The sequence below is a fragment of the Trachypithecus francoisi genome, unplaced genomic scaffold (assembly GCF_009764315.1).
Source record: "Trachypithecus francoisi isolate TF-2019V2 unplaced genomic scaffold, Tfra_2.0 Lachesis_group14, whole genome shotgun sequence".
NCBI lineage: Eukaryota > Metazoa > Chordata > Mammalia > Primates > Cercopithecidae > Trachypithecus > Trachypithecus francoisi.
This window is the reverse complement of record NW_022681459.1, coordinates 61272968-61287690: the sequence shown is the minus strand read 5'-3', so window position 1 is coordinate 61287690 and position 14723 is coordinate 61272968. Positions and strand designations below refer to the sequence as shown.

Genomic DNA, 14723 nt, shown 5'->3' with positions numbered 1-14723 from the left:
ATTTGTCTCCCAGCCAAGCAAACACAAAGATGACTGTTTTTATAAGCAGCTGTTACCTGAAGCAAAATATTTGTTATATATATGAGTCTTATGCCAAGCTGTATAAGCACAAACTTTTCAGAATCTGAATTAAATTTGTCTTAACATAAATATTCATTTTTTTTTGCCCTTGAGGACTGTCTGTTCACTTACATAAAACTAGAAGGCACAAAATACCGAGAAGATAACCACAATGTACAATACTGTTGTGCCAGAGAGGCATAAAATAAATCCATTATTTTGAGTCCCACAGAATTCTAACCATCTATCTGAGTGGGAGTTCTACTGCTGACCGCAATTACAATTTTAAAGAATCTATTTCCCAAGAGACACCATTCTTTGTATCTCACTCAAAACATTTTTAATTACAACACTCCATCTTCCCACCCCCGCAGGATTTAACCATTCAGTGTTGGGAGAGTAAGTGACTTCCTACATTATATGGGTACTTGAAGCAGAGGAGTCACTTCAGCTGAGAAATGAGGCGACAGGGCAGGGTAGTTAAGGGGTCTGCCCAAAGCCAGAGTGGCAGAGGCAAGGTTACAACCAAGATCTCTGACTGCTACTCCTACTGTTTGTTGCTCTCCTACCAACGTTCTCAACCTTTTCTCAATCAAGACACACATGATACTGAAATTTTCTCTTCCACTTACAAAAGTGTACGCAACACATACACATAAGATCTGGGAAAATCAAACAGCTAATTCTTACGAATGATTACATGTGGAGGGAAGGAATTAAGAGTGGTTTCTGCTTCTCATGTTATGCATCTCTGTACAATGTTTTATAAAGAAGCACGCGTTAAACATTTCAGTTTTGAAGTGGGTAAGAGGTAAGTATTTTTTGTAAAAGACATCAGAACACAAGATATAATATAGTCTAGTGATTCTCAAACTATAGTCTGGAGATCCCTAAAAGTCCCCAAATCCTTTCTAGGAGGCTTTGTAGGATTAAAAATCTCTTCATAAGAATCATTATGAAATAATAAGATGTTATTTGCCTTTCTCATTCTCATTCTCTCACAGTGTGTAGCAAAATTTTCCAAAAGCTATGCATAAGTGTGTGATATTGCAACAGACTGAATTCAGAAGCAGAGAAAAGGATCCAGCTATCTTCTATCATGTCAAAGAGAGGTGTTTGCAAAACTATATATCAATGCCATTCATCTTATAGCGTTTTGGAAAATATGGTTTAAAAAATATAGCTTATATATGTTAACATGTAATGGATGTATTTTACCTTTTTTTTCTTTTTTGTAGAGGCGAGATTGGAATTATAGGTATGAGCAACCAGCTCATGGTTGCTCATACACACCCAGCTAATGTATTTTTATACACACCCAGCTAATGTATTTTTAATGATTTTTAATGAATTAACAAATATCTTGGCCAGGCTCAGTGGCTCATGCCTGTAATCCTAGCACTTTGGGAGCGTGAGGTAGAAAGACTGCTTGAGGCCACGAGTTCAAGACCACCATGGCCAACAACATAGACTACATCGCTTTAAAAAAAAACAAACAAAAAGGCCCGCAGTGGTGGCTTACACCTGTAATTCCACTTCAGGAGGCCGAGGTGGGCGGATTGCTTGAGCCTAGGAGTTCGAGACCAGCCTGAGCAACATGGTGTAACATGTAGAAACCCAGTCTCTACAAAAAAAAAAAAAAAAAAAAAAATTAGCTGGCATGGTGGTGTACACCTGTAATCCCAGATACTTGGGAAGCTGAAGTGGGATAATTGCTTGAGCCTGGGCTGTCAGGGCTGAAGTAAGCTGAGACTGCGCCACTGTACTCCAGCCTGGGTGACAGAGTGAGACACTGTCTCAAAAAAAAAAAAACCAGGCCGGGCACGGTGGCTCAAGCCTGTAATCCCAGCACTTTGGGAGGCCGAGACGGGCGGATTACGAGGTCAGGAGATCGAGACCATCCTGGCTAACACAGTGAAACCCCGTCTCTACTAAAAAAAATACAAAAAACTAGCCGGGCGTGGTGACGGGCGCCTATAGTCCCAGCTACACGGAAGGCTGAGGCAGGAGAATAGCGGGAACCCGGGAGGCGGAGCTTGTAGTGAGCTGAGATCCAGCCACTGCACTCCAGCCTGGGCGACAGAGCGAGACTATGTCTCAAAAACAAAAAACAAAAAACAAAAAAAACCAAAAAACCAAAAAACAAAACCAAATATCTCAATGATTTCTCAGTTTTAATTTCCAACACAATAATATTGATAGTTATAACCACATAAGCAAGACTGTGGGGTAGGCGAAAATTTTTAGGAGTGTGAATGGGTCCTATGACCATAGTTTGAACACAAGCCATTAACTACAAAAAAAAAATACATTATTAACAAATTTCATTATTATTTACTATCAATTCTAATACTCCCTTCAGTTAATCTTATCATACCAGTGTCACAAAAAACAGAACCTGACATCATTACACCACCTCTAGGTTGGCCACTGTCCTTTTCAAGAAAACTCTATAAAAATGTAAATACCACTAGGAAAAATAAATTATATAATTTATTATCTCTATATATTATATAGGATATTACTTATACCCTATAATTAATGTCTTACAGATGATTATTTAGTAGGGTTTTTTTTTTTTAATGACGGGATGTGGTATTATGATGCAAAGTATATATTTGGTCCTCATCCCAGGCTCCTGACACAGAGCTCCTGGTAAAATTCTTGTAATTTCCTGAATGATAGGAATATCTTTTGTTATAACAGTGTCTTAGTCCCTGGTTCCTGATACAAGAGCGTCCAAGACCCTTGGAATCTCCAGAGTGCTAAGAGTGTCTTTTTGTATACTGGTGGCCCCTATCTTTTAGTGCATTAATTGCATCTTCAGCTGTATCTAGTATGTTCAGAAATCTGTGCTTGAATTTGAACATATCACTAAGCTTCAACAATTACCATAAATTCATAGCTATGTATTAAATATATATATATATATATTTTTGGAGATGGAGTTTCACTCTTGTTGCCCAGGCTGGAGTGCAATGGTGTAATCTTGGCTCACTGCAACCTCCACCTCGCAGGTTCAAGTGATTCTCCTGCCTCAGCCTCCTGAGTAGCTGGGATTACAAGCATGCGCCACTACGCCTGGCTAATTTTGTATTTTCAGTAGAGACGGGGTTTCTCCATGTTGGTCAGGCTGGCCTCAAACTCCCGACCTCAAGTGATCTGCCCGCCTCGGCCTCCCAGAGTGCTAGGATTACAGGTGTGAGCCACTGTGCATTAAATATTCTAATTGTAAATTTTTAATTGATCAAAGAAAAGCATGCACATAGATTAAAAAATCACATAGTCGTGGCCAGGCGCGGTGGCTCAAGCCTGTAATCCCAGCACTTTGGGAGGCCGAGACGGGCGGATCACGAGGTCAGGAGATCGAGACCATCCTGGCTAACACGGTGAAACCCCGTCTCTACTAAAAAATACAAAAAAAAAAAACTAGCTGGGCGAGGTGGCGGGCGCCTGTAGTCCCAGCTACTCGGGAGGCTGAGGCAGGAGAATGGCGTAAACCCGGGAGGCGGAGCTTGTAGTGAGCTGAGATCTGGCCACTGCACTCCAGCCTGGGCGATAGAGCAAGACTCTGTCTCAAAAAAAAAAAAAAAATCACATAGTATAAATGACAAAATACAGCAGTTTTTGCCCCACTCCTGTCTATTTTATCCAATCTTCCTTCACAGAGGCAATTAAATTCTTCTAGTTGTTTGTTTTGGAATTTATACATCTTCATATAATAATATACTGCTACCTTATTAATCACTTTTAGACATTATTTACATTCTCTTATGGGGAATGAAAATTCAGCTCTCTTATACCACATTCCCTCTTTTTTAGTGGTTATTGTTTTGAGACAGGGTCTCACTCTACTGCCCCGGCTGGAGTGCAGTGGCACGATTTCAGCTCACTGCAACCTCACCTCTGGGTATCAAGCAATCCTCTCACCTCAGCCTCCCAGGTGGCTGGGACTACAGACGTGAGCCACCACACCCACCTAATTTTTGTATTTTTTGTAGAGACAAGGTTTTGCCATGTTGCCCAGGCTGGTCTCAAATTCCTCTCTTTATTCTATCCATCCTTCTAATAGTTAAGATTTTTCAAGCCTGTAATCCCAGCACTTTGGGAGGCCGAGACGGGCGGATCACGAGGTCAGGAGATCGAGACCATCCTGGCTAATACGGCGAAACCTCGTCTCTACTAAAAAATACAAAAAACTAGCCGGGCGACGAGGCGGGCGCCTGTAGTCCCAGCTACTCGGGAGGCTGAGACAGGAGAATGGCGTGAACCCGGGAGGCGGAGCTTGCAGTGAGCTGAGAGCCGGCCACTGCACTCCAGCCTGGGCGGCAGAGCAAGACTCCGTCTCAAAAAAAAAAAAAAAAGATTTTTGCTTAAATCAATATTTGGTGTTCCCATGATTATCATGTATTAACTTTTATTTTAAATTTTTTTTTTTTTTGGTAGTAGAGACAGGGTTTCACTGTGTTGGTCAAGCTGGTCTCAAACCCCTGGCCTCAAGTGATCTACTCATCTTGGATTCCCAAAGCGCTGGGATTACAGGTGTGAGTCACTAAGCCTGGCCAATTGTGCAGTAACTTTTAAATTGTAGTCATCTTGTTTCTAGATTTTTTTTTTTTTTTTTTTTTTGACAGGGTCTCATTCTGTTGCCCAGGCTGGAGTGTACTGGTGCAATCATGGCTCACTGCAACCTTGGCTTCCCAGACTCAAGTGATTTTCCAGCCTCAGACTCCTGAGTAGCTGAGACTACAGGTATGAGCCAGCACAGTGCTGGCATCTGCTTCTGCTGAGGGCCTCAGGTGGCTTATGATCATGGTGCAAGGTGAAAGGGGAACAGGTATGTCACATGGTAAGAGAAGGAGTAAGAGAGAGAGCAGTGGGTACCAGGCTCTTTTAAATAACCAGCTCTCCCATGAACTATCAGTGAGAACTCACTCATCACCAAGGGGATGGCACCAAGCCATTTATGAGGGATCTACCCCCATGACCCAAACACTTCCCACTAGGCCTCACCTCCAACACTGGGGGTCACATTTCAACATGAGATTTGGAGGGGTCAAACAGCCAAACTATATCAGTCACATAAACGATTTTTAGCCTAAGTTCCTGGGGATTTGGGGGTTCCTCTTTTTTGTGAAAAATTCTGCAACTGCCACCTGGATTTCTTTCTTTTTCTCTTTCTTTCTTTTTAACTTACTTATTTATTTTTAGAGATGAGGTCTTACTACATTGCCCAGGCTGGTCTCGAACTCCTGGCCTCAAGTGTTCTGCCTGCCTCAGCCTCCCAAGTGCAACGATTACAGGCGTGAGCCACTGCGCCCAGCCTGGCACCTGGATTTCTTAAGAATGCATCATCACCTACACTTCAGGCTACCTACTAAAAAAAAGAAATAGATGGTTTATTCATTCTGGGCTATATCTCTCCTGTAAAAGGGCAATAAATATCTAAAGTATACTTTTAAATTTGGCCAACACAATCCACACATGAAGTTGAGCTTATAGACAGAGTAAGAATGAAACACTGGGTAAATCTGGTCAAGACTTGGTCCCCCCAGCGTGTGCAATCTTATGGGATGTAACAGATAGGAACATACATAAATACAGAAGCAGATTTTCATGTCTTTTAAGCATAAAACAACGATGTTTGGGTTGGTATACCAACCAAATCACCAAATGTAACTATTTCTAAAATGCTGATTCATCCTAGCAGGGTGAAAACTAGTTGGGGGGTGGGGGGAGACAAACTGACAACTGATTGCTAGTCCAAAATCAGTTTCCAAAGGAGTCCAGAAGTGGCTGAGTCACAGCAGCACCACTGAAATCAGTGTACAGCCTCTCTTGATTTAGAACATTGCATTATAGAACAGAAAGGTTATTTTAAAGCCGGGCACGGTGGCTCACACCTGTAATCTCAACACTTTAAGAGGTGGGAGAATGGCTTGAGCTCAGGGGATTGAGGCTGCTGTCGGCTGTGATCATCCCACAGCACTCCAGCCTGGGTAACAGAGTGAGATTTTGTCTCAAAATAAATAAATAAATAAAAATTATAAAAAAAATTAAAAACCACCTAAGATGTTTTCTGTGGTTTGAGCTAATAAAATTCTAAAGATTAAAAGTCACTTACTGTGGCTTTCATATTTAAAAATGTTATTCACCTTATCAGAGTTAATGTAAGTCTTTTCCCTGACATAACAATCAAGCTAACTCACATACATACATGGACAGGCAAGTTACACAAATGGCCTCATGGATGACACTCTTGAGTGTTTAATGGAAAGACTGTGGGCTTTGGGATAAAATCTAGGTTCAGGTCCCGAGAATAGTATACATTATCTAAGTAACTTCAAATCTCTATGTCTCAATTTCTTCATTTGTAATTTTGAGACCAGTATCTGTCAAGGTTGCTATGAGAAGTTAGAATCAAATTATGGAAAGTAGCTGGGCACGGAGGCTCACGCTTGCAATTCCAGCACTTTGGAAGGCTGAGGTGGGTGGATCACTTGAGGTCAGGAGTTCGAGACCAGCCTGGCCAACATGGTGAACCCTCATCCTTACTAAAAATACAAAAATGAGCCAGGAGTGGTGGCACACACCTGTAATCCTAGGTACTCTGGAGGCTGTGGCAGGAGAATCACTTGAACCCAGGAGGCAGAGGTTGCAGTGAGGCAAGATCGTACCACTGCACTCCAGCCTGGGTGACAGAGTGAAACTCTATATTTAAACAAAAACAAAAACAAAACAAAAAACAAAAAAACACATCTCTACTAAAAATACAAAAAAAAAATTAGCCAGGTGTGGTGACAGGCGCCTGTAGTCCCAGCTACTCGGGAGGCTGAGGCAGGAGAATGGTGTGCACCTGGGAGGCGGAGCTTGCAGTGAGCCGAGATCACGCCACTGCACTCCAGCCGGGCGATAGAGACTCCATCTCAAAAAAAAAAAAAAAAAAAGTATGGAAAGCACCTAGCATCATACCAGGCACACAGTAGGCACTCAACAATTGCTGGTTTCTACATGTCCTTTATAGCTGTAGCATCTGTTAGTACTACAAGCCAGTGTTAATTTTAGGTCCCTAAAATGAGTAATGTCTTCTCAAGTTCCTTCCAAAAGAGCAATTGCTGTTTAGTAAAAAATAAACACCAACTGCTCTTTCAGAAGGAGCTTCAGAAAGGTAGAAGGGTCAACAGTATCGAATACTTACAAAGAACTGGAATCAATTAAGAATGCAAAAACAGTCAGGAGATGTACAGAGCACTCTTGATATAAGTAACTCCATCTTAGAAAAAGACTCCATCTTACATTTTAAAAAGTACTTTGACAACAGGGACCAGATGTTTTTCCACATAAAGACACAACCAAGCATACTCTTACACTATCAGTCCTCACCAGAAGGCTCTGTGACCATAAAAAGAACAGGACTGAAAATACTCAAAATGGTCTTCTTAACAGACACTGTCTTACTGTCACTTGTTATAAACGCCTGACATCACGCCGGGCGCGGTGGCTCACGCCTGTAATCCCAGCACTTTGGGAGGCTGAGGCAGGCGGATCACGAGGTCAGGAAATCGAGACCATCCTGGCTAACATGGTGAAACCCCGTCTCTACTAAAAATACAAAAAGTTAGCTGGGCCTGGTGGCGGGCGCCTGTAGTCCCACTACTCGGAGGCTGAGGCAAGAGAATGGCGCGAACCCGGGAGGCGGAGCTTGCAGCGAGCCGAGATCCAGCCACTGCACTCCAGCCTGGGCGACAAAGCGAGACTCTGTTTCAAAACAAACAAACAAAAAATGCCTGATATCTGTGTCCGAAGGCTCTGCCTACATCAAGGATTCTTTCCTACAAGACCAACACACCGCCTTGATGCCACGACGAGACCAGGATACTTGTCTATATCGCTCTCCCTGGACTGGTTAGGTAACCAGTCCTTTTCCTAATCCTTTTCTCTTGATGTTCAATGTTACTTTGTTGCAGAACGTTTAACCTACAACATTGATATATTAATTAGGTATACTATCATGTATGATTTACAATATTGACTGACTAGTGAATAAGAAGTACTAAAAAAAAATTGCCTCCTTGAGAACTCCATGTAACTTGTGACTTCTGTAACTGAAATAACACAGTAAAAGTCTGACATTGTGAAAAGACACAAACATGTGTGTACCTGGTTATCCCTGACCTTATACCATTCACAATAGTAGATTAAGCTGTTAGGAAGTCACAGTTGACCTTTGGAAGAGCAGTTCCAGTGGTCAAAGTAGGATGAGGAAAGGCAGTACATGCAAAAAGAAAATACATATTTACATATTTATAAATATATATAATTTGTTAAAATATATTATATATTATATATAATGTTATATTATATATATATATATATAAAATATATATATATATATATATATTTTTTTTTTTTTTTTTTTTTTTTTTTTTTGAGACGGAGTCTTGCTCTGTCGCCCAGGCTGGAGTGCAGTGGTGCGATCTCAGCTCACTACAAGCTCAACCTCCCAGGTTCATGCCATTCTCCTGCCTCCCTCCCGAGTAGCTGGGACTACAGGTGCCCGCCACCATGCCCGGCTAATTTTTGTATTTTTAGTAGAGATGGGGTTTCACGGTGTTAATCAGGATGGTCCCAATCTCCTGATCTCAGGATCTGCCCGCCTCGGCCTCCCGAAGTGCTGGGATTACAGGCATGAGCCACCACGTCCGGCCCAGGATATTCTTTAAATAAGCTTAGCATAAAGGGAAGGAGAACTGGCAGAGGCTGAAGAAGCTGCCAGATTCCAGATCAGATTGGTATAGTTTTCTGATAGGACAGGCCTGACCATGTTTGCAGGCTGAACAGAAGCAGACACTAGGTTAAAGCTATAGCAAAGAGGTGAAAGATTACTGGAGCAAGGTCCTAGAAGAAAACTGGCAGTGGGGTGGAAGGGAGGACCAAGATCGAAGGTAGCAGACACTGAATATGTCTGTTTTTCCTCTGAGACCAGCAGAATGTAGAAAACTATACAACTGTAATTAGAAAAAAATGAAAAAACTCATCCCAAGTAGGTTCTATTTTATCTAGAGAGTAAAAGGTAATCTGCAACAAGCGAAGGGAATGGGTGGAGATGGCCATGAGGCAAGAGAACATTTCAATTCTCTTAAATTTCTAAAACTGGGTATAGTGCTGTATTTGCAAGAATATACTTGAGACAGAAATGAATAATTATGGTTTTACTACAATGTTCCATTAAGGTAGATGCTCCACAAATATAATCACATTTACTTCTCACAAGAACCCAGTTAAGTGAGGCGTTGTTATTGTCCCTGTTTTACAGTTCGGTTAAAGATAACACTCATAGTTAAGCTTTACTACAGAACTTTTTTTTCAGCTATTATGCCATATTTGCTTCTTAAAAAAATTAAGTTATAGAATACTATGTATGATGATATAATTTCATTAATCCTTTTTGATTCAGGCATAAACAAACAAAGTTAGAAAAGCAATTCCAGGCCGGGCGCGGTGGCTCAAGCCTGTAATCCCAGCACTTTGGGAGGCCGAGACGGGCGGATCACGAGGTCAGGAGATCAAGACCATCCTGGCTAACACGGTGAAACCCTGTCTCAACTAAAAAATACAAAAAAACTAGCCGGGCGAGGTGGCAGGCGCCTGTAGTCCCAGCTACTCGGGAGGCTGAGGCAGGAGAATGGCGTGAGCCTGGGAGGTGGAGCTTGCAGTGAGCTGAGATCCGGCCACTGCACTCCAGCCTGGGTGACAGAGCGAGACTCCGTCTCAAAAAAAAAAAAGAAAAGCAATTCCAGGCCAGATGGAGTGGCTCACACCTGTAATCCCAGTACTTTGGGAGGCCGAGGCAGGCAGATCACCTGAGGTCGGGAGCTTGAGACCAGCCTGACCAACATGGAGAAACCCTGTCTCTACTAAAAACACAAAATTAGCCAGGTGTGGTGGCGCCTGCCTGTAGTCATAGCTACTGGGCGAGAGGCTGAGGCAGGAGAATTGCTTGAACCCAGGAGGCGGAGATTGTGGTGAACTGAGATCGCATCACTGCACTCCAGCCTGGGCAACAAGAGCGAAACTCTATATCAAAAAAAAAAAAAAAGAAAGAAAGAAAAAGAAAAAATGAGAAAAATAGGCAACAAGTGAAAAAAAGAATTATCTTTATAGATTAAATAGAAATATATTACCACTATTGCCAGTCACTCTCTCTACAACAGGAGTCAGAAAACTATGGCCTATGGGCCAAATCCAATCTACCACCTGTTTTTGAAAACAGGATTTTATTGGAACACAGCTCTGTCCATTCATTTACTGTCTACAGCTGATTTCACACGACCATGGCAATGTTGGGTAGCTATGACAACTGTACACAAAGCCTAAAATATTTCCCATCTGCTCTCTTTAAAAAGTTTGCCAACCTCTATGTTCTTTTATAGCACTTAACTGTATCTAAAATTATTCTACTTATTTTTTATTTATTCATTTATTATTTATTTATTTCGAGACCGAGTCTTGCTCTTGTTGCCCAAGTTGGAGTGCAGTGGCACAATTTCAGGTCACTGCAACCTCCGACTCCCGGGTTCAAGTGATTCTCCTGCTTCAGCCTCCCGAGTAGCTGGGATTACAGGCACCCACCACCATGCCTGGCTAAGTTTTGTATTTTTAGTAGAGACGGGGTTTCACCATGTTAGCCAGGCTGGTCTCGAACTCCTGACCTCAGGTGATCCGCCCGCCTCAGCCTCCCAAAGTGCTGGGATTACAGGCGTGAGCCACCACACCCGGCCTATTCATTTATTGTCTGACTCCCCTGTTGGAATGGATAGTTCATGAAGAAAAAGACCTTCTTCTCTACTATATTCCTAGCACCTAGAACAGTGCGTGGCACACAGAATGCACTCAGTAAAGGTATTTAATGAACAATATTTATTGCAAGAAGGAAAAGAAAAACATTTCCCATCTCCCCACTTTCTTCTCTTAGATGCACTCCAACTATTTACCCCACCACTCCACCAAAACTGGTCTTCTCAATTAACCACTGATTTCTCAACATGATAAATTCTCAGTTATTTCTCAGTCCTCGCCTTACTCCACCCCTCAGCAGCATCGGACCCAGCTGGTCTACATCCTTCCTGGGAAACTTTCTTCACGTGGCTTTCACTCTTAGTTCTTAGCTTCCCTCCTACCGTACCATCTTTCCTTTGTCTCCTTTGCTAGTGCAATCTTATTTTCCCGGCCTCTTAATGGTTAGCCTGCTCTAAGACTCAGTCATTCAGATTCTTCTGTCAGTCTATACTCACATCCTTAGTAAGCTCATCCAGTCTCACGACTACTCTTAGGCATTTCAAACTCTTCCAAAACCAAAGCCAAATCTATCTTTTCCCGCAAAACCTCCTTCACAGCCTCTGCCATCCCAGTAAATAACACCATCCCTCCAGTTACTGAAGCCAAAAGCTCTTGGAGTCAACCAACCCTCATTTTATAAATATTTTCCAGGTCAATGACCACTTCAACCATGTCTGCTACCACCCTGATCCAAGTCACCATCATCTCTCACCTGATAATTAATTGTCTCCTGTTCCCTTACATTCTACTCTCAACACAGCAGCCAGGGTGATCACGTTTAAAGGTAAATCAGCAAGTTCAACAGCTAGCCAGAGCGAAAGTCTCACACAATTTGGTCCCCTGAAAACTATTTGCCTCTTTGTTCCCTCCACTCCGGACACCCAGGCCTCCATGCCCATCTTTTTTATTTTATTTTATTTTATTTTGAGACGGAGTCTCGCTGTGTCGCTCAGGCTGGAGTGCAGTGGCCGGATCTCAGCTCACTGCAAGCTCCGCCTCCAGGGTTTACGCCATTCTCCTGGCTCAGCCTCCCGAGTAGCTGGGACTACAGGCGCCCACCACCTCGCCCGGCTAGTTTTTTGTTTTTGTATTTTTAGTAGAGACGGGGTTTCACCGTGTTAGCCAAGATGGTCTCGATCTCCTGACCTCGTGATCCGCCCGCCTCGGCCTCCCAAAGTGCTAGGATTACAGGCTTGAGCCACCGCGCCCGGCCCTCCATGTCCATCTTAAAGCAAGTCACGCAAGCGTCCATCTCGGCCTTCATACTGGCTGAAAGGCTCATTTGGCTGAACTGAATGAACCAGGCTTCCTGAATTAGGCATTTTCATGAAATGCTGTGTCACTTAATTCTCTAAACTTTGTGAGGTAGGTATCACTTCCCCCACTTTACACATCAAGAAAGTGAGGTTGACAGGGTATCTAGCTAACAAATGATGGAGTTAGGGTTCAATCCAGATTAGTCTACACAGAACATGAGCTGTCAGTGAAGTTTTCGGAGGCTAAACAGATGATTCAGTGATGTTCCTCTGAAGTCATAGTGATTTTAACAGTTAAAGGTGTGTGCTAACTGGTGAGGGATATGAAAAAAGGCAGTCAAAGAGATAAAACAACCACAAGAGGAGTCACCCAAGCCAAAAGTGGAAAGTTTTAAGGAAAAGCGGGGAGAGGGGAAGTGTCAAGTGGAACCTAGACACCAGAAGTCCAAGAATCAAGCGTATACCTCATAACAAACCACACTCATGGTAGACAGGAACCCAGATCTTGATTTAGAAAGAAAGAAAAAAAAGCCAGGCACAGTGGCTCATGCCAGCACTTTGGGACGCCAAAGAGAGAGATTCGTTTGAGGCCAGGAATTCGCGACCAGCCTGGGCAACATTGCCAGACCCAAAAATTAAAAAAAAAAAAAAATGTAGCCGGGTGTGGTGGCTCACACCTGTAGTCCCAGCTACTCAGGAGGCTGAGGTGGGCGGATCGCTGGAGCCCGGGAGATCCAGGCTGCAGTGAGCCGTGATCGCGTCACTGCACTCCAGCCTGGGCAACAGAGCGAGACCCTGTCCAGGGAAAGAAACAAAAAAAAAAACCTCTATTTTCTTTTGCCAATAATGCTGCCCAGAGCTATCCTACTAGGCATTGAAACTTGCCCGCGGCAAGCGTGAAGACAGGCTGTAGGGAAGCATGTGATTAAGCAACACGGCTTCACACCTACGTTCTCCTCCGGGCCAGTGAAGCAAAGTGTGTGAGTGTGCGGTGGTGGACTGATCTTAAATTTCCCAAGGCAAAGATGTGGACCCTGATGGTGCATGTGTGACCACAGCTCTCTACCCCACAGTCTCTAGACCAGGACGTGGCGGATTCTCAGCCCTTACCCCGAATGCCTCCAACAACTTTCCGCCTATGGCCCATTCCTCTCTGCCCCGCAGTCACGACAGAGGACCCCAACCCACACTACCTCCCTCTCAGACCCATCCCCCAGGCATATCCCGGGACTGGCCGCCGAGAAGCCTTACAACCAGTTAAGGCCCGGGCGTGAAGACCCCGTCTCACCACGGCTCCCGCCACGGCGTGGACCAGGCTTTCGTAGGACAGCACGGAGGCCATTGGTGCGGCTCCTCAAAGACCCAACCGCACTTTTCCCACAGATGCGGCAGCCAGTGGAGTTAGGAAAGGAGAACCGCAGCCTGGGGCGTGAAAGTCGCAAGCTCCACCCTCTCAAACCCGCCCGCCTGCCTTAGAACCACTTCCGGGTCGCGGGGTGGGAAAGCGGGCCTAAGAACGCCCCTGAGTGCTGATTGGCCCCTGTGGACGAGGGGCGGGACAGCGAGGTATTCACGGGGGCCGGGCTCCAAGGCGCAGGGCGGCCTGATACCAGGTACCCGGCTCCCAGCTCCTGGGTCCCACGACGTTCTCTCGTGTTCCCGAGCCCTGACCAGTCCCTCCATCTCAGAAATCTTAATGGCCCTCTTTTACTCTGGTGACAAAGATGGGGAAACTCAATGAGACTCCAGTCTCCCTGTTTCTCTGCGCCTGTGCTCTTTTCTGAGTCACATTTTGGCCAAGAGGAAAACAGCTTAATTGTGGACTTGGAAACTTCTCCCTCCAGAAAAACCCTTGAGTGTGATAGGAAGAGATATTGAGCTCAGGAGACCAAGATACCAGACGCGAGTGGGAGCCTCCCCCTAGTTGGCAACTATGGAAATCATTTAACCTCTTGGGTTTCCTCCTTTGTGAAATGACAACGTGCTAGTACCAACAGTCCCCGTTTGCTGTGAGGATTATGAAAGCCAATTTATGTAGCAGTACTTCATAAAATACTGAAGGAAAAAATTTTTTTCCATGTTGCAAAGTGAGTAACAAAATTACATAGCACTGAAGAAGCCACATTCATCTTTAACCTGTCATACTGTGAGATTCTGCTTCAGGATGCTCCTCAGGGACTCAGGGATTCTTTCATGAGACACCATCACCACTTGTCTGTACCATGTTTCCTTTTAGAATACCTTCGTGATAACTCCTGAGTGCTGACTACATGCCAGGACTTAGTGTTTGGTGCCCAACGTCACACTTAATCCCTAGGAGAGGGTCCTAACAAAGTTTAACTTGGCCGATTTCACAAAATTTGCAGAAGATACTGCTTCCAGGAACATTCCCATCACACCATAGAATCATGACGTGAACGTGCAGGACCAAAAGTGAAGCGAAGATGATTTTGGGCTGGGCGCAGCAGCTCAGGTCTGTAATCCTAGCACTTTGGGAGGCTGTGGCGGGCAGATCACTTGAGATCAGAAGTTTGAGACCAGCCTGGCCCATATGGCAAAACCCTGTCT

The 14723-nt window shown here is 44.0% G+C and overlaps 1 protein-coding gene across 2 annotated transcripts in view; it reads right to left on the bottom strand.

Moving 5' to 3' along the window:
- The window catches only part of SLC25A17 (solute carrier family 25 member 17), a 54064-nt gene extending 40423 nt beyond the window's left edge, over window positions 1-13641 (bottom strand). Inside the window, exon 1 of one of the 2 annotated variants that reach the window (XM_033233842.1) lies at window positions 13444-13641. In XM_033233842.1, coding sequence (XP_033089733.1) covers window positions 13444-13497 — 54 coding nt within the window. In that variant the 5' untranslated portion in view covers window positions 13498-13641. The remainder of the gene's footprint in view (window positions 1-13443) is intronic. The other variant, XM_033233843.1, reaches the window with a different exon arrangement.
- Between the last annotated feature and the right edge of the window lie 1082 nt (window positions 13642-14723).